At 36.8% G+C, this 21,671-nt stretch overlaps 1 protein-coding gene across 5 annotated transcripts in view; it reads right to left on the bottom strand.

The window, feature by feature from the left end:
• Window positions 1-12,859: 12,859 nt before the first annotated feature.
• pps (protein partner of snf) overlaps window positions 12,860-21,671 on the bottom strand; it is a 215,954-nt gene continuing 207,142 nt past the window's right edge. For all 5 annotated transcript variants that reach the window (XM_081755781.1, XM_081755784.1, XM_081755782.1 and 2 more), the window contains one exon: window positions 12,860-21,328. In XM_081755781.1, the coding sequence (XP_081611907.1) occupies window positions 19,467-21,328 (1,862 nt within the window). In that variant the 3' untranslated portion in view covers window positions 12,860-19,466. The remainder of the gene's footprint in view (window positions 21,329-21,671) is intronic.

Below are 21,671 nucleotides of genomic sequence, written 5' to 3'. Positions count from 1 at the left end.
AGTTGTTTTTCTGCGCGGACGACAATAACGCACAAAACAGGACCATTGTTGTGAGTGTTGTGTTAAATTTGTTTCCAAGTGTGTGGGTTTCCGCTGTGACCAACATACCACCCAAACTAAGCCGGTTTTGGGAAGGCTATGTTGCGGCTCTTTATGACGCCCACTTTAGTGTTTCTGTCATTAGAAAACAGTGCAAGAAGAATGGTTGCAACATCAGTTTAAGTGGAATAAAAAATGTTATTAAAAAGTACAAGAGCAACGAAGCTCCACCATTTGAATCACCAATGAAGTTGCCTAGGAAGCGGGCATGCACCAAGGCCACCTCCACCATGCAGAGGAAACTTCGCAAAAAGGCAATACAAGAAAATCCATCAACACAAAAGTGTATGGCTAATCGTCTTGACGTGTTTTTGAGGACTGTGAGCCGGACGTTACACCATCAACTCAAGCTGGAAAACGTCATGAAAGTTCGCGGCCATCTTCTCACGGATGCCCACCAAAAGGAACGAAAGTGTAACGCCCGGGATCTGTACGAACGGCATCTGGCAAAACAAAGGTAGATGTACGTCGTAACGCTAGATGAAGCATGGATTTACCTTTCCGACTGCGGCAAACCGAGAGCCATCATGTACCGAGAGAAAGGAGCCAAGAACTTCAGAAAGTGGGTCCGTGTCTGTAAAGAATCCTTCCCAAAAGGGTTCATCGTTACTGGCTACTGTTACCGAGGTAAACTGAAGATTCGTAGGGTGGCGAAGAACTGCAAAATAAATTCGTAGTATTTTCAGGAGCAGATCATGCGGCCGATCTACGAGCATGAGATTCCAGCAATGTACGGAAATGACGCCAATCTGGTGCGCATTCACATGGACAAGGCCTCATCACATACCTCACGATCGTCCCTCGCATTCTACAGGGAGATGGAGGAGGCAAGTGGTATAAAGGTGATACCTTTCAATGAGGTACCTGTTAAATCTCCAGATGCAAGTCCTATGGACTATTGCGGATTTAGATTGCTGAAGCGGGCTTTGGAAAAACGGCGTGTGACAACTGTGGAAGGACTTTGGAAAGCTGTGCAAAGGGAATGGGACAAGATTCCCCTCCCAGTTCTTCAGAGAAGCCTATTACAGTGGAAATTACGCTGTCGGGCTATTGTTAGGAACCAAGGGAAACACATCGAGCACTTACGGACCTGGCGCCATGGATTCTTCTAAATTTTTAGGTAAGTCGAAATTGGCCAAATGTAGACTGAACAATTTCTGTAATTGTGCTGTTGGGGAATTATTCGAATTAGAAATCCGTTATTCATAGAAAATTAAATACTTCCTAGTCCTATTAAGTAATAAACTGATTTCCTTTCAATGAGCAAGTGAGCTAAGTTGCGTATTGGAAAACAACGTTAGATTTCCGAACTATGAATATTAAAACTGACAATGATAGATATATAATATAGCTTCTGGTTGAAATAGAAGGATAAAGCAAAAGATGAAACCTGTTCTGCAGGCGCTGAATCCATATGAAAGCATTCTCTCTACATTATAACCGTCCAATTATACTTTTGTTGTACTTTGGCTTGAAATTTAATATCGTTTGTCAAGAGGAAAACGAACAAACAAGAAAAAGGTTGCTACACACAAATTCGTATTAGAAAATCCATTGTAAAAATGTTAAGAATTATTATACAATCTCGTCTGTGAATTCGCTTTATGTGCTGAAGACAGCTTAACTTAAATAATTAACTTTCTCATTATGTAATTCTTGCATTGACAGATTTCGTCTTAACCAAATTCCGATTTGTACAGTACATGAACCCGTATTTCTGGGTCAGTCTTTTGAGCACATGGCTCTACGTCAAATCATCTCAGTAAAAGTAGTAGGATAAAAAATTAAGATACTTCCGGGCTAGTATGATGTGTAGCCGGATTTTATATCGTACGTCTTCTCTATGTTGCTCTGAAAGAAAAATTATATCTTAACTTCTAACTCCGACGGGCACTTTAGAAAACTACCTCAGCAAAAGTAATATAAAAACCATTACAACGGTGTCAAGGTAAAATGTCGTAAGCCTCATTTCCAACTTTTTTCAGGAGAGCAAAACACAACCTCTAACTTCCATTTACATCCTTTCAAGACACAAGTATAAAAAGTAGTTTATTTGCCTTAACAATATACACAAGCTTACAATATTTTTCTCACCTATGGCCTGACCTATATTGAGCTGGATAAAATAAAAATCCACATTTTCAATGTTTCGAGTTTTACGACCTTTTACCTTAAAACCGCCGATAAGATACTTCCGGGATGGTATGTGTAGCCGGATTTTATATCGTACGCAGTCTCTATGTCGCTTTGAAACTAGAATTATAACTCCGAACACTTTCATCAGTATATGTGAAAGTTCGGAAAAGTGATACTTACCATCAAATAGAAGTCATTACTGTGGACTTCTACTAGTTCAAGTACTTGTGCTGAGATTGTACTCTTAGTGACCAAGTTACCAGACAATCACTTCAATTGGAAATAAGCAAGTACCGGTATGTGGTTAAGTGAGATCTGTCAAGTGCCATGTATGTCATACCAACAATCAGTCATTAAAACTATAGTACGGCCGCTGTATCTCTGGCTCTGACAGCTATGCGAAAAAGAAAGTGAGGGCTGATACTACATTGACACACCCCTGTAAGGCCCAATGAGTGACCAAGCTGTCACCGCGCTGGCATGGAAACCAGACGTTGTTGCCGCTCCGTATTCTTCCCTTTGTTTGTGCATAGTTCAGTAAAAAGTGCTTTGAGATCGTGTTTGCTTATTGCAACTTTTTTCTTTTCTTTGTGTTTGTGTAGGTGTGCTGTTAAGAAGTGTTGTTACTATTTGGTGACAATGGCTGGTTCTTCAGAACCAAAGAAAGAAAAAAAAAAAAGTGTATAAAGGACAAATTGGCAACATTGTTTTGTTCACGTGCAGAACTGTCAGAGCCAGAGACGTAGCGGCCGTACTATAATTACACATTGAGGCCTGTATTTTTTACTCACGCCTAGAATTAGGTTTAATTCAGGTCATAAAATTCTATCAGGAGTATGTAGTGTGTTTGGCTGTATTTAGATTACACAAACCTCTCACAACGCACCCCAAATAAGATTTCATGGACTAACTGAAAACATAACTAGAATATATTACAGCTTTTGATTCTTCAGAGGGTCAGAATTGAAACGAAGTTTTATAGATTTCTACAGCTTCCAGTTTTCCTGGATAAAGGAGGAAATAGAACCTACTCCTACATATTGAATCCATATAAACCACTTCTAGCTTCTTCATGGCAATCAGTATAGGAGGATGGATTATACTCGTTCTAATGAGACTTTCTATCCGTAGACACAGCATAATTTGGAAGTCTTAAAATGCAGATAGTAAGCTGCTTCTATAAAGAATAAATTTTGTTTTAATTCGAACGGATTTGATGTTACATAAAAGATAGTGAATGCTATTGAACATGTACCAAGTACTTTATTGTATTATGTAGTTAATATTATTCCTGTCCCTTCGTTTTAAATATTTAGTGAAATATCACACTAATTGATATAGATAGTCAAAGTTAGCACAAAATAATTTAGTCAAGATACGGAATTTTCACCTACATCATTAGCCTCACAATTTACTTCTGCCACAAGCGCCGCAAATCGACAGAACGGCCCTCTGAATATGCATGACCAAGGAACAGCGAGCAAAAAACCGAGAAGTTACAGAATACCTCCACAAGAAGGTAATTGTCTTAAAGAATCTTAGTATGTGTCAATCGTTGAGGAATCTTTTAACTTCATCAACTGTGAGAAATTGAGTTGCAGGTTTTCAAATGTCAGGCATCCATTGATGATGAACTTAGTTCTGGTGTACCTTTAACAGTGCTGACCCAGAAAACATTGATGTTATCCATCACATAGTATTCCAAAATCGAAGATTTCTGGTGTATTATATAAACTATTTGCATTTCGTACAAAAGGTTATAACAGGAAAGCGCTGAGCACTGGTCTGTGGCGAGCATGAGGAAAATATCGGCCAGACAGGTTCCGAAATGTCTGATTGTTGAACACAGTTTGCAAAGAGTGCAGTCCTCTTTCCAGGTATATTTCTTGTTCCCCTTGAAGTTAAAACATCGGCCTGCGCCAAAGTTAAGATATATATATCAAATAGTGTCCCAGTACAGCCCCAACTCATCTTGATTTCTCCTCGGACAAACTTTTCTGGAGAAAAATGTGAGTTTGTGAGTACAATGTCATCAAGAGGATACAAGCAGGTTTTAGTAAAGATCCGTAATTCAGGATATGACTTACATCCAATACTTTGGACCTGAAAGAAATCATGTTTGAAAGCAGTGAACACACAGCTCATACTCACTCCCAAAATGTGTCAAAAATGGAATTTGGTGATATTTCGAGACTAATAATTCCGTTTATTCAGCTTTATATTTGTAGGTAATTTTTGGGTGTGTACTTGGATAAAAACTAAAAAATCAATGTTAAATATTACTGAACGATTTAGTTACAAATAGCGGCAATGTGCGAAACAGTGGCGTCATTTAGGGAGGGGCAATTGTCCCCTTGAGTTTGAGATTTACATAGATTTTATCAATAAAATAGTAATAAATCAGTGAAAAACGCGAAATTTTACTTATATCAAGGGGGTCTTGATCCCCTCTCAAGCAAAATCTGAAATGACGCTCCTGGTGCGAAAGCATTGTAACTCGAATTTCAACAACACACACACACACTTCAAGCGCGTCACAGAATTCCGTTGCTACGCAACAGCAGAAAATTTCTGATTGGCCGAACCTAATCAGTTTACTTTCTAGCAGCGAGAGAAAAAAGTAAAGTAGTGCTTTTCGTAAAGGACGTAGTTTGACGGACGTGTGAGAAGACAGTTTTCAAAGGTGAAGTGACTGACTGTGTGTAATCTTAGAACCTTAAAGAGGATCGTGTAAATACCTTACTCAACGCAGTTTTCGAGATTGGATTTTATAAGCAATTTATTGCCGTAAAAAGGGTAAAATTCAGCTAGGATATACGAGACTCGCGGCTATTTTGGAATATTATGACAAATTTTGCTAATGTACCCAGAACCTTAGGACGTTAGGAGTTGATGTTATTATAATTATTTGTCAGTAATTATTTCAATTGAACTAGGGCCTATAAAGTTTTGTATTACTTGAATTTGATTTGATTGATTTCTGCAACCCATTTAAATTGTTGATTCTGTCTTTTCCGAAGTGTGGCGAGACCAGTTTGCACGGCAGAAAAAAGTAATTACCAGGGAAATTTCAACCAGCTTATGTAGCTATTGCTCCATGAAGGATAATGGTAAATTTCTAATGTCTGTCACATCTGAGGTATCAGTTTCATATTAGTTGGTGTGGACAGGACGTCCCCTCAAAGAACCTCCTTCCTCCAGATCGGTAATAAATATTTCATATGAGACCGTTCGGGGTATGGTGATGGCCAATGTTCTATGGAACTCTAAGGGCATTCTTATGATGGACACACTAAACAGTGATATGGTGACTGTAGTACGAGGGGGTGCTGATAAAGATTGAACCTTCCCCCCCCCCCCAAAAAAAAGCTAGGAAGCTGAAATTAACAGTATATAGGGCAGGATCTGTATAGATTATGTTATGTTCTATGATATTAACATTCTTTTCTTTTTTTTATTTCAGACGTGAACATGGCTGCACCTCCAGTAAGCTTCAGCCCAGAGGAGCATAGGACCGTCATGAAGTTTCTCTTCCTCCAAGGGAAAGGTGCAACGCAGATCTACGATAAAAAGAAACAAACTTTGGGTGACTGTGGGCCGTCATACGCAACTGCTAAACGCTGGGTGGCAAACCTCAGAACTGGCCATTTTGATGCTGAATGTGCGAAATCCAGTGGCAGGCCTGTTTGTTTGTTTGTTTTCGAAAATGTGCAATAACAGAATGTGCATCCAGGACATAATAACGGAAGATCGTCGAATATCAGCCAAAAGGATTGCTACGTGTTTGGTCGTATCACGTGAAAGAGTTGGTACCATTATTCATAATGATGTGGATATAAGGAAGGTTGCAGCAAAGTGGATCCCCAAACTTCTGACGAAGGAACAAAAGCCGGAAAGAGAGAACTTCGCGAACAGTTTTGGAACATTCAGGCCTCCCAGCAGGACATTGAAAAATATAGGACAGATTGATAGATTTTATAATAGGACAGTTTGGTTTATACAACCGAATATTATGCTCTGAAGCAAAAAAAACCTATATAAATGACTTGTAAGAAAAGGCCACCTTTCACCCCAATGAGCAACTGGTGACAAGATTTAGATCAATACAGAATAAGAGTATATAATACCCTTTTACGTTTTCAACTTAGTAGACCTGCTGTATTAGTTTGAAAAAAAGAAAGAAACTGATTGAAATAAATGACTTGATTTACTGATTAAAAGAAAAATTCTTGAGGTTTAAGTTACCCATGCCTTTTTCTGGATCCACCATTATTATACTTACACATTTTTACTTTTGCATTTTGAAGGTGCAATAATGAACTCTAAAACACTAGTACACGTGTTAATTTTGCGACAACGTCATCCATGAACCGATGCTTCATTGCTTTCTGAAGCTGAATGTTTCCCTCTGAAACTTAATTTTTCAGCTTCCCGAACTTTAACACACATGTTCTCCTCTATTCCTTCTTTGGCACTTACTTTTGTCTCTTCTGCTGTGATCTTATGCTCACTTTATTGGAATTTTTTTTTTTTTGTTCATATCTTCACGATACTTATGTGCTTCTTAGTAGTACATTAACATTTCTTTACTGATATTAACTTCATTTACATTTTCACCCACTGCGTCTTTAATCATTCGTAGCCCATTGATGGTTTCTTCATTCAATCCCTGTCTCTCGGATGGCATCATGTTCTTATTTGTCGAGAAACCACGTTTAATAGATGCTTGCCTGTGTGAAAGTGTTAATATCACTTTCACAAGTTTAGTAATTGTTAGATATTTTGGTTTCCTTGTACTATTTTCCAAGAGCATTACTTTGTTCCGATACACGTCAACACTACAATCAAAGAAAAGTCATCGTGTATACTCTGATCACTCATGTAAATTCGCTACTCGTCTACAGCTTTGTCAATTTCCTGACTGGCCAACATCTAAGGAACACAAGACGCTAATCGTTTCGAAGATGACAATATCATATCGTGCTCTTCCTTTGTATGTCTAACAGCAGGATGCAAAATCTGGGTGTTTCAAAATCCGGTTGTTTAGCGGCAGCCTTTGTTGAAGGTAATTCATTGTTATGAAGAATTTTTTTTGCATTGAATGTGAGTAACCGTTGTTGCACTTTATCGACTTCTTTCAATGCTAACCGTGCGCCTTCACCAACATCAATTTTATTATCTGGAAGTAGATATTTTCTTCTTTCACTTTTTATTCAGATCAGATCCAGTTTTTTCATTGTACAGATCAAATACTAGAAATCTTGCCATTATTCTTTGAAGTAGCTCATCTAATTCATCATGCAAACTGTGGTTAAGTGGTTCCTGTTTTTGCATAATCATATGGAATTTATAGAAGTGTCTACACTAATAAGAAAATGTACGTATGCAAATATAACAGGGGAATCTCAAGTTCTGACAGATTCTCTTGTAGCGTTCTGTCTGTAATGAAATTTGATTTTGCTTGTTAAGAAAATTAAAGAAATATTCTGTCAGTGCTGGCCACAGAGAGATAATTCAAGAGCAACCAGGATTTTCACCATTTTCTGTTTTCCAGGGCGTTTCCACGACACACTTTTATTTCCAAGTTTTCTAGAACGCGTGAGAACCCTGCATATTATGTACAGCAATACTGGAAGACATTGAAGTTGATGAATACCAACACACCAAAATACACACTGCTGAAAGAAAATGCTAGCATAGCTTGAGTTATAAGAAACTGGAGCATGGCAAGGTTCCGTAGCTAAGCTTCATTGGGGAAGAATAAGCACATAGGAAACAAAGAAAAAAAAGATTGGAAATGGGAGGATAGAAAATATCAAATAAAAAATAATAGCGAGGATTAGTGACTAGTTTCAGAAAAAATGCTAAATTAATATGTAGCAATTTAAATCATCTGAACTGTCCTTGGCTTGTATTTTTAATAATCAATTACTGAAAAATATAGGACATATATACACAAATTCCCAAAATATAGGAAAAAATAGGAAAATAGGACAGCTGGGAGCCGTGAACATTTTGCAAGAAATGAGGTTGGTTTTCTGGAGAAACTCGTAACTAGTGATGAGACGCGGATCTATTATGATCCTAGGACTACAGAACAGCCTAAGGAATAGAGGCACAATTCTTCTCTCAGGCCAAAGCAGTGCCGTGTGCAGAGGTCTGCACAGAAACAAATGGCAACAATCTTTTGGGATAAGGACAGTTCTGTTGGTGGACTATCTTCCAGTAGGTGCAACGATTAATGCAGCATATTCTGTGGTCTCTTGAAGTTGCGCGAAAACATTAAGGACAAACGTCGTGGTAAGATCTCCAAAGGTGCTCTGCTTTTGAACGACAGTGCCTCCTCACACACGGCATCTGAAACACAGGACACATTGGCCATCCTAAGCTTTCAGGTGCTGCATCATCCACCTTATTTGCCGGACCTAGCTCCATTCGATTATCATCTGTTCCTGAATCTCAAAGGTCACCGTTTCCAGAGTGTTCAAGCGGCAACTGATGTTATAAATGAGTGGTTATAGCAGCAAACAAAAGACTTCTATTTACAAGGACTTAAAAAGTTGAGGACAGATGTCGCAAATGCATTGACCTTTTTTTTCTTGGTTTAAAGCTGTTTTTATCAGAATCCCCTTGTATACTACTGCGAACTATTATAGTAAGGAAAGTATAACATCGTTGGTTTCCCGCGAAAAGTTGTAATGACGTTTATGGGGAGGGACCAGCTTGGTTACTCGTGGCTCGCTGAGCACAGTAGACGGTTGGTGGTTTGGCTACCCGAGTGACGAGCAGGTCAAAGCGTGGGAAGTCAACAACATTATACCTTCTGGACTATACGACGTCTAAGTCAGATCGTCGTAGAAAAGTGTCTGAAATAGTTCTGATGCACCACGACACGTAACTACAGGTGTAACAGAAAACTGCGGAGAAATAAAATATTGCCTCAGCAAATGTAATACCATTGAACTTTTTTTTCTTGTTCCCTAGCTTAATAATAATGAACTACATTCTGCTAGTGGTGAAGTTACAGAAAGTTGATCCGTCTGTGTATGTCCGATTTTAAACCTTGACCTTGTTCACAAAATCGACCAATCCGAATGACTCAAACAACAGGAGAAAGCCAAAGGCTTATCGTATCACTCCAAGTTCGTTCGTTCACACACATATATTCTATATATATATATATATATATATATATATATATATATATACAGTAGGGCGCTAAGTTCGTTGTACAAAAGCAGGGGAGTGATTCCTGATTGTAAAACAAACAAAAAAAGTTCCAATAGACATAGGGCGAAAACCCCATCGTTTACGTGTTATAGGCTGCCAAATATATATATATATATATATATATATATATATATATATATATATATATATATATATGTGTGTGTGTGTGTGTGTGCATGCATACATCATGGCTCCCAACGTGAACCGATTTTAGGAAGGCCACGTCGTAGCACTTCCCGCCAGTTTTCCGTGACATTCAAAAACAGTGCAAAGAAAATGACTTGGCACCGGGTCAACGACCATCAAGAACAATTTATCGACATAACACCAGACAATTCCAGCACTTCGTTCACCCAGTAGGGGGAGTAAAAAGAGACCGTGTACTGCAGTGACTCCAACGGTGGAAGTTGCGCCGAATGGCCATGCAGGAAAACCCTTCTACATAGCGTGTGATAGCAAGATTGCACAGGCAAGTGAATCACAACCTACGTAGCAAATTAGAGCTCCGAATGGTGTTTAAAAATCGTTCTTCGACCCATCGGAGGGAAAGACCCACTGCAAGCCCCTCTACGAATGGGTAAAAATGGAAGTTTGTTGCCACACTCGATAAAGCATGGATTTATCTATCAGATTATGGCAAAATTCGAGCCATAACGTACACCCAACAAAACGCAAAAACCCGTCCTGACTTCATACGTCAGTGCAAAATAAGTTTCTCGAAGGGATTTCTAGTTGTCGCTGGAAACTGCTATGACGGGAAGTTAACGATTCAGCAAGTGCCTAAATACCGCAAAATCAACTCTACATTTTATCAGCAACTCCTCACACAAGTTTATACAGATAATCTGTCCTGTTTGTATGGAAATGCAATAAATCAACCCCGTGTGCATATGGATAAGGACTTATCACATACATTCCACTCTATACAGAGATTTCTGCAACGAATGATGGCAGACACCTGCATCCGCGCTATTACCTTCCAGGACATACCAGTAAATTTACCTGATGCCAGCCACATGGATTTTTGCGGGTTTGGCCTATTGAAAAGAGCACTTGTATCTTGTGTCACCTATCTGTGGCTTCTGGAAAGCCTGCCAGGAGGAGTGACTCAAGATTCCCGTTCCTATATTTCAACGGAGCCTCCTAAAATGGAAGTTACAATGCAAGGCTATACTGCCAAGATATGATGCTCACATCAAGAGCAACGTCTTTCTTAAAGTAGATGAGTCGTCAAAATTGGACATACACACGGATCAGCCTTCTGTATTATAGCCGATAGTGATTTCCTAAACACTAGAACCCTGGATTTTTTCTTCTGGTTTACGAAAATCTTATGATTCGATGTAAGTAGTGACTTACACTAAGGAAAAAAAGGTCTTGTACCTGTGAGACTTAATATTTTTGGTTAGATTAGAAAGCTGTCAATCACCTCGTATAATAAATATACTTAAAAAAAAAGGCAAGAATAGCAGAGAAGTTATAAAATAAAATTACCCACTGGGATTTGAACCGGGTTCAAAAGTATAGAATCTCCATAGAGAAAAAGATAACGCAACAGTAATGGCTATCGAAACAAATATAAAGCTTTTCTCTATTGTATTGATAGATAATGATTTCCTTAATAACCCTAATTTTTTCATGATTTTTAAAACCAAAAGCATGTATGTTCTGCATTTCCCAAGTGATATTTTGCTCTAAAAATATCATCATATTAAGTAACAAAAGAGTTGCTGAGTATCTCGAACAGCAAACTGTAAGCTGTGATCGAAAGTCTTATTACTTTCTTTCCTATTACTTCGAATGTGTAATTCCAAACTGACAATTGTAAAGAGCTTAGAGTAATACACACTCGTAATTAGGCTTTTGAGATGAGTATTGGCTATCAACTAAGCACAAGCTGATCCTTCTGGTATTTCTCTTGGATAAATGAGCGATATCTTAAATTTAGCTTATTTTACAATTTCTGTGTATTCAATGATGACGCACATCTTTTATTCTTATATACACTTCAATTTTGCAATTAATTATATTAGGAATATTATAGAAATTTACGAAAGTGAATGCAGTGTGAGATGTAATGGGTTATATAAAAGTCTCCGCGGCTTTTTGGTACGTTTTTGAACTAAATATTTATTTATTGAAAATCAATTTTAATCAAGTACATATTGACCATTATTATCTATGGCCTTTTGCCATTCTTCGGGTAGCTTCATAATTCCATCGTTGTAGAACTTCCGTGGTTTATCATCGAAAAACTTGGCCAAGTAATTTTCAGCGGCGCTTCGGTGGTCAACTTTTTACCATCAAGAGAGTTTTGCAGAGACCGAAACAAATGGTAGATGGTACAAGGTCCGGGCTATACGGTGGATGCATCAAAACCTCCTAGCCAAGTTTCATCAATTTGTTCCGAGTCATCAAATATGTGTGTGTCCGCACATTCTCATGATTGAACACAACTCCCTTTCTGTTGGCCAATTCTGGTTGCTTTTTCTGGATTGCTTCGTTCAAACAGTCGAGTTGTGTACAGTACAAAACCGAATTGATGGTTTCGTCAGGTTGAAGCAGCCTTATAATGGACAATTCTCTTCCAATCCCACCAAACACTCAATATAACGTTGTCTGCCGACAATCCAGGCTTTGAAGTCGTTTGTGGAGAGTCACCACCCTTTGACCATGAACGCTTGCGTTTGATATTCTCATATTTCACCCATTTTTCATCACCTGTAATGAGTCGCTTCAAATAGAATAAAAAATGCACCATCTAACTACCATTTGTTTCGGTCTCTGCGAAACTCTCTTGATGGTTTAAAAAAAAAAAAAATGACCGACCGAAGCGCCGCTGAAAATCACTTGGCCAAGTTTTTCGACGATTAAACCACAGAAGTTCTACAGCGATGGAATTATAAAGCTACCCGAAAAATGGCAAAAGGTCATAGACAATAATTGTCAACATTTACTCTGTTAAAATTGATTTTCAATAAATAAATTTTTTGTTCAAAAATGTACCAAAAGACCGCCGATACTTTTTATATGACCTTTTATTCAAGAAATTTCTTCTCTATGAGTAATAAAATTTGAGATAAAAGGAAAGATTTATGCCAAACTTTTGATATAATTTTTTTCGAGATTCCAGAGACGAATATCTTCAACAATAGCTGCACGTTCCCAAATTACTATTACTACACGAAACAAGAAATTTATCCAAGTGCGGACATTTTTATCATTGGCATGAGAGGTACCTTATTTTGGTAACTACTTTTGGTCAGAGTTTCTATCAAGAGTGAACAAAACAAGTTTAGCTTTTGATATTAATTTCTTCGTAAACAAATCCATTTTCACGTACAATAAACAGTAAATAAGAAGACATTCACTTAACGCACAATTAAAAAGGAAACAATATTCTATTTCAATACATGAATCTTGAGAAGAAAAAAAAAATCTTTTTATCAAAAAGAAGCTAAATTATCAAGCACAGTATTTATAAAGTAAGCTTGGACTACTCATTTAAATTCATGAATTAGTAAAATTTATGTTTTTCCTGTTACTTCTATAAAAGCTAACTTAACGATATCTCCTATACGGAATGAATGTAACGTGCAAATAAATGAAACATGAAAGTACACGACAAACACTGACTAGTTACAACTTAGAAAGATAACTACAGTCCTTAAGCACAGCATTATGGGGGAAAACAATGAGAAATAATGAGTTATTATATACATTATGGTAATGACTGTATACAAATTATTTACAACTTATTCTACAAAAGTTTTTTCTCTGACAAAGTGACAAATCAAAAAATTTCATCTTTTACTTTTTCAAGTATCATTCTTACCCAAGTATAAACACACACTCTCGAACACACTAAATTCTCACTGATAAAAGTTGTCTTCGGAGTTACACGCAAAGGAAAATCATACTTAATTCCACATGTGGCTTCTACAAAAGCAAGCGATCAGTTATTTCACAAACTCTCACATCTTTTCTTTCCATACTGGGTTCATTAGTTTGATATAAACTATTCATCTCCAACCAAAAGCCGGACCAAAGTCTATTAGTGCGTGAGTAGCTACTATGCTGTTACTTAAAAGCAACGTATTGTGTGTCTTGCTATTAGATTCTGGGCACTAATAACCCTAAGCCCTTCAAATACTGAATCTTTAAATTACAACAAAATAACTAGCTTACAGAAAAGATTTGAAACTTGTGTACCAGCAGCTCTTAGGAAGGACCTGACCGTCACATAGTCAATGACGAAAGCAACAGCTAGAAATGATTCATTCTCAATCAACGGTTCTAGTGTTAATTTAAAATCTCTTGCAATTTCAGCATCTCAGACATCAAGACATCAATAGCAAACTTTATCATTTTTTTTAACCAAAAAATCATTATCATCTTTCTAACTTTGCTGAATTTTATTGTGCAAAGCAGAAACATTAAAAATAAAATTGCTGAAAAACTAATAAAACCATCTGACATGTACATTTCAAGAACTGGAAAATTACTGGGTGGATGAAAAAAATACAAAAAAGAAAAATACGAAAGCATGTAAAAGATACTGAATATTAATGATTAGTAACATGAAAGGGATTACATTACGAAAATATTGCATTCTGAGAAATGTGATAGAGCATATAAGAGAGCGAGTGAGAAGTGGTAACTGCAACTGACGGACATTATTTAAAAGAATAAATAAATAAACGAACAGTTAAGCGGAGAACCATAGCTGAAGTTTCTCAATTGGTAGCATTTAATGTTATTATAAATGTTTTAATTATTGTTATTTACAATGCTATTTTAAATTTTACTCACATTATTTAAAACAAATTTGATTTTATTACTGCTTATCGTTTGAAATAAAAATAATAATTCAATAGTTATAATTACATTTACACAATTACCGCATTTCCCAGCATATAAGATGCACCTCAATTTATTTTATTCAACTTTGAAAGAAAAAACTACGTATAAACATTAAAGTGATATTTAGCAAGAAACCTAATGTGGAGTTAATGTGGAATTACACGTGTGTCTGGGATGTCTACAGTGCAAGCACGTCCACACAAAAGGCGTACATGTTATAATAAACAAGGTGATTTTATCCAATCTACATTTACTTAGTTACTGAACTGTACCTGGTTGGAATGTTGCACATCGGTGCATAACAGCATCTAATTTTGGACTTATTTTAAAAGGGGAAAAAAAAGTGCATCTTATACAACGGAAAATATTGTATTATTAATTGTACTACAAAATTATTTTTTCGAAGAAAGAAAATAGCGTTTATTGAAGTTACACCTAGGTCCACTAACTGAATTTCTACTACAAACCAATTGCTTAACAGCTCTGATTCCGTCAGTATAAATTTACTGTGTTGTAATTGAAAATGGTTTCAATATTTGGAAAGTATAGAGCTACTGGCATTTAAAGCCGACGCCACTTCAATTTTCATTTTATGAAGGGCAAATTAAACCAATGATACAATAGTATAAGGTGGTAAGCAAAAACTGCCGCTGTTTATGATTTTTCATAGCTTTAAAGGAAAAAAAGTCTCAAACAAATAGCAATTTCCAGTATCCTATCCTTAATAATATAATATTCTACATATATACATATTCGTATAGAGCTTTAAAATACGTATAAAGAAATTAAAAGTAACCATTTAATCCTTCATTCTATCTCACAGTCTTTTTTTCTTTCTTTTCTTTTTTAATATAAATTCTTTTATTTGAATCATCAGAACATTCAGTCAGCACTAAAAATACAACGCGTGCACACACTTGCATATAATATCTTACAGAGGATCTAGATTTATTGAAGGACAACTTTCATGGTAAAAATATTATACAACGAATATTTTATTATTTTTACACATATGTCTTACGACATACAAATTAACTTGTGTGGGTGCAAACAGCAATCGTCATTACACGGCAACTACACAGTTACAGAACGAAATTACACTTGTAATTTCGTTTTGTATTTACATTGACCGTCACTGAAGATTTCAAAGGTAGAATATGTCAAAACTAGAATACTCGATCAAACACACACAAATCCCATGAGGTAACACAGGAATATATTTATCAGTTTACTTCTAGCCCTTTTAATAAAAGCAACGTTTCTCGAATGGAAGCTTAAAAATCGATATAGAGGATGAATAATGATGTAACATATTTGAGATTTCATTTCTGACACCAAATGGTACAAAAATGTTTTATAATTATGGATAAATGTTTCGTTTACAAAGTAAGAGCACTGATAGAAATTTCAAACAGTTAATGCCAAAAATGAGCACTTCAAAAGCGACACAATATACATTTCATACGCCCGGCAACCGCTTTACTATCCATATAACGTTTTGTTCCATTTGGTGCAAGGACTGGCCAACCGAAATTTGTCAATTTATCTTGCATATCGCCGCGAGATGCTTAACTAAGAAGTTATTTTAATCACAAAATAGATTAATCTTTGTGCGCTGACATGGGCAGCATTTTAAAACCACCTTTACAGACAAATACGAGCCTGATCTCAATGCGCTACTTAGATTGGTCAGGTCTTCTCTAGTCAGCAATTAAGACAACTGATTGCGTTGGCCTAATTATATACTCATTTCCGCAATACTGAGTTGTATTAATTAATAAAAACGCAAGAGCGGTAAAAATGCCGTCACGCGAACGCGGGTGTAACATCATTACACGCGAACCCCTAAAGGTTAAATCAACCCTTAACGAACAGACACAGATATTTGCTGATGTCACTAGTATTGCTTTTAGTAAATAAATCATAGTGCTGACTTTGTAGCGCAGTGGTTCCTCGTGTGGAGGATGACGAAGTGCGCAAAAATACCAAAATGTGCCGTTTAAGCTACATTACGAAAAATGCAGCCTACCTGAAATTGAACCCGAGGATACGTAAGTACTAAATCTCTAGGGAACTGGAATTTGCGGGGTTTACAAGAAGGAGGCTCTAATAGGAGAAAGAAAAAAAAAATCATGCATCTATAGTGTAAAGAAATTTCAAAGTGCACAATTTTGGTTACATAGAAAAATAGATCATAGCACACTGATTGCAGGACACAAAATACATTATAAGTCCTTTACACACAAAATAAATTTAAGGACTGAATTTTCAGAGTAACAATCCGAAAGAAAGAAAAAGTAGGAATAAGTTTAAATAAGATTCTTTGTTTTAAATATTGATGAACCGACGCAGAAGAAAAACTGGAAACAAATGATAATGATGATAATACTATATCAGCTATGCAGTTAATGTTTTACTTTATTTTAAGGCTATTGTTGAAACGAAACCATAGGAACATTTTAAAATTAGATGGATTGTTAAGTGATCTCATAAGCTGGCGAAATTTTTTTGAAGTAAATTACTCAGTAATACAGAGATAAGGTAAGGTTTCGTTAGTTCGATGTTCCGTATAATTCTAGCTATATAAGACTTAACTGCTAAAAAATTGCGATTCGTTCTTGGAGCGCATTAGAAGTCTAACAACAACAGAAGTTATGCACGTAGTACAGGATTTCAACATGTTTCCTTCTTTTTGCCACCAGTCGAGTCCTGCATGTTTCTAAGACATATGCGTGTTCTGTTTTAAATTACAGTAAGTTTTAGTTCGAATGTTTGATTGACAGAATGAATGGAAACAAAAAGACATATTATATGCAATCGAAAATTTAAGGTATGTTGGAGACCAGATCGAAGTGAAACCATCAAAAAACCTTCAAAATATGGAGCGAATCAATAACACAAAGTTGGTTTCATTAACATTAGCAGTATCATATGTCTTGCGCAGAGTCCGTTTCGACGATTTATTCAAGATACACATTAAAGAAAACATCAGTTGTGCAATGCTGTATCATGTATACCTTCTAATGGTAAGCTAATTCAAAATTAAATGCACTGTATTAACATTATATTGTATTTGGAAAAATCTATAAAATAAACATTTTACCTCCTTTTCAGTTTAATCCGAAATAGCCTTGGTCCCATTCCACTCGTATTATCGAGAATACTGTACTAATAAATGAAGACAGATTGTGGACGTTGTGCTTTCCCTATAGATATATTTACAAGGATTTTTGATTATAAAGTTATAATTAGGTCGTGATACTAAAAAGGACGCATAACAAATCTGATCTGTTTTTCAACCCAAGAAAGGAAAAAAAATCTCACTAAACTATTTGTATCTCACATTTTATAACTTATAGCATTTGATCAAATGCGTCTCTGACATTATGATAATTGTTCTTGTCAATTCCAATTTCGCATAATGTTAGCTTTGATCATACGCGTCTCTTAGCAAAATGCAAGATAAGCTATCTCTTGATGTAGTTTTATCAGCAAAGCATGTCTCTTAGCAAAATGCAAGATAAGCTATCTCTTGATGTGGTTTTATCACCAAAGCATGTTGAATGCATCACGGAATAACCTGCTGAAAGACTACCTTAATAATCAATTTCCTTAAAATCGTACACATGTATTTACATATGCATACAGGTTCATGTTCATGTATGTAAAAAAAAAAAATCTCTAGGCAATATTCAAGTATAAAGGACTCTTATTTTTTTTTTAAAAAAAAGTCATTTATCTGTTATCACAAATACTCGTTCTTTTTACATAATAATATGTAGTTCTATACATGGCACATCAATGTTATTTAAAAATACATTTTCATCTTTAACACAGATACTAGTTTATTTTTTATCATAGTATCATATATATATTTAAAACCTTTCACAGAGATTCACTGGCTTCTTACATAAGACACTGAATCCCCCTACACATCTTGAACAATCTTATTCTCACAGACTATGAACTCTCAAGAGCTCCCATATATTTAAGCGACTTACTTTCTTATGATACTTGAAGCCCACATCTCTTATGCGCATACATTAATTACTTTTTTCTTAATAGATGTATATATACATACATATGTATATATCACATATATATATACATATAACTAAATGTCATGGACAATCTTTTGCTTTAAGAAAAATGAATGCAACCAAAGATGTTTTATGTATCTAATTTGTGTATAACATGATTTCGCTTTCAATTTCTTTCTTAACAATATGGCATTTAGTTAACACACGATGTATTTTGACTAAGGAACAACTAAAAAATCTACCAATGTGGGCCAATATTTCAAGTAGAAGTTCAGATACAGCTTGAAAGTAAGTGAATATTGGAATCAATTTAGGAGAGTAACTAAGTATGAGGCAGGACGAGGAAAAATAATAATGCCCAAAAATTGAGCCTGATTTGTACTATGAACTAATCATGTTTTGTTTCTTCAGACCCACAAATCAAGCATGGTAACAGTCTACACACATTCACATATAGTATACGATTATCTCCTAGCAAATTCTAGTAAGGTTTGGTAAACGATAAAACGATTAAATGAAAGTAAAAGAAAACTGCAGGAAATTAGAGAAATAACTAATATTCCCTTACTCTTTCAGGAATAACTAACTCCCCTTAATCCAAAGAAAATTTGGAAACTACGGAAAGAATGGAAATATGAATTCAGTATCATTAATTCATTAACACAAGCACTAGTTATAAAAGAAATTTTAAAACAAATCAACATTTTGACATAAAAGTCTCTGTGATTTCCGGAGAGAAAAGAAAAAATCTATACTGTCTGCTTGAAGAAAGACTAGATTTATTTAATATATCTAAAAAAAATCAATTCAGAATAAGACAATTCTGTAGAAAATGTAATACATACTATTCACTTTTCTCTGTATTTTCCGAGTACTATTCATAATTCAGACATCATAAAATCACATCGCAAATGATTCTGTGATCATTAACACTAAATATACACGCAAACACAGATCGTATTTTTTTTTTTTTAAAAAAAGGAAAAAGAAAGAAGATTGGGGAGATACACACGTATGTACAAGTTTCGTAATGAGATCAACATCACACACACACACACACATATACATATATACACATACTTCCTTTTTTTACATGTTTCAATCGCTTGTTCTTTTCTTACTATCTGAATAATATGATCGGGAACTCTGTTCATCACCACGTTTCCACTGACCACCTTCTTCCCAACTGTCTCGGTCTTTGTAGCGTCCACCACGCCACCTGCGACTTTGCTGTCTGCCTGGGAAATTACGTCGTCCATTGCCACCTTGCTTGTCCTTGTCCTTATGATCGTTCCAATATCTTCTATCCTTGTTTCTCCTTGGCTGCCAACCTTGTTTCTCCTGTCGCGACGACCGTGTGTGATAGCTATCCCCTCTTGGTCCCTCGTCGTCGTGGTACTTACGTTTATAACCACCACGGGAATTACTCTCTTCTTTGTTTCTGCCACCGGAATAGTCCTGATGAGATCCCCCTGAATAATCTTGATGAGATTCATAATTCCGTGCTGTTCTTGGGTCATAGCTGTAGCTTACGTACTGTGGTGGTGGTGGATTAGGTTGCACAGGCATAGGCATCTGGGCTGTGTGCTGAGGGTACGCTGGTGGCATTTGGTAATGGGGTGGAACAGCTGGATAGGGGTTTGGTGCAACGGGTGGTGGTGGCGGTGGTGGTGGTGGGTAGTTCGCTGGAGGTGGTGGTCCCATGTTAATTGGTGGCATTGCTGTGGCTGCTGGCATTGGTGGTACAGTTGACGGAGGGACTTCGGGTGGAGGTGGATACGAATAGGCTGGGTACTTAGGCTCTTCTGGCGGATACGACGGATACTTGGTCACTTTAGGCCTATCTTCAGAATCTGCTTCCTGTGGTGGATACTTAGGGTACTGTGTCACCTGAAATCCTTCCGCTTCTACGCCAGGCGGTGGTGGCTGCTCGAGCGTTTTATTACTTTTAGGAACTCGTATGGCGTCACCTGACCTTGGTGGAGAAGAAGAGCCATAAGATTTATACTGTAATCCCAACGATGGATAAGTAGGAGTTGATGATGCGGCATCTGAATCTATAATTGCAGCAGAATCAAGAGCCTCCATTTCAGCTGCTTTAGCTGCCATTTCAGAATCTGTGAAACTGCTCAATGATTTATGCTCGGGTGGTCGTCGCGGATCTCGGTGTCGAGGATCCTTAGGACCCACTTTCGGAGCTGGTGCTGCAGGCTTTTTTCGTGTTTTCTCAACCACTTTAGCCTCCTTGGTTTCTTCTGTGTCCGGTTCAGCAACTTCACCACCATAATTCTGAACGATTGGATCCGACTGTAAATTTAAGGATTTGCTTTCATCTTGCTTCCTAATTTTTGCTAAAATTTCTTGCAAATTTTGAGGCAGGCTAATGGATTTCGCGGTGTCTATACCGCTCAACGATCTACTTTCGTCGCTAACTGGAGGAGGTGTGAAAGACCGTGATGGACTGTAAGCTTCGTTTTCATCTCCTGTAGGACTTGAGCTAGTGCTTGCGGGATTAACAGGTGCAGTAACAGTTTTTGCCTTCATGGTTTCCAACTGCTGCCTTTCCTCCTCTATTTTCCGATTTAATTCTTCCATCTCCTTTCGCAAATCTGCTGTATTGTCATCCACCACACTGCCACCCGGACTATAGGGGGAATCTCCATCGTCGACAGAGTTGCTAGCAGAGCCTACTTTATCACTACTACCCAAACGAACCTTTCTTGGAATGCTTTCAGCCAACTGGTCTGTGCGTTTCCGCTTTCCTCGCACTGGTGACAGGGGAGGTGTGTGAGATTCCGATGTAAGACTAGTTAACGGTGGGGTGTACGATCCTTCATCAGCAGCTGGAGGTGGGTGTGGAGGCGTAAAGCTCTGTGAATCAGGTACGGCAGTAACGGCAGTGGGCTCGTCTTCAGCTGGAAGGGGAGGTGTATAGCTTCGCTCAGAAACTGGTGGTGCCTCTGTTTAAAAAGACAAAAAAGAATATAAAAAATTAAATACGTATATTGTTAGTGCTAATTTGATACACAATAAAATAGAAGGGCCTAATAATATGTCTTTTACAGGTACGATCTTGTTGAACTAAAAATCTTACATTGTCATGCAGGAGTTGTGTTGTTCGATTGATCAAAGAAGTGCGTAACAACTTTGCTAACTACAGAACTTAATCTTTAAGATGGCTTTTATCAACCAATTTGCTCTGCAGACCACCATACTCTTGCCCTTCTGAAAGCATATTATATATAAATATATACAGGGTGTTACTGAACTATACCGACAAACTGTAAGAGATGATTCCTTAGA

The sequence above is a fragment of the Thermobia domestica genome, chromosome 4 (assembly GCF_964235325.1).
Source record: "Thermobia domestica chromosome 4, izTheDome1.hap1.1, whole genome shotgun sequence".
In the NCBI taxonomy this organism is placed as follows: Eukaryota; Metazoa; Arthropoda; class Insecta; order Zygentoma; family Lepismatidae; genus Thermobia; species Thermobia domestica.
Note: the sequence above shows the minus strand (reverse complement) of the source record. Positions and strands in the feature narration are given on the sequence as shown.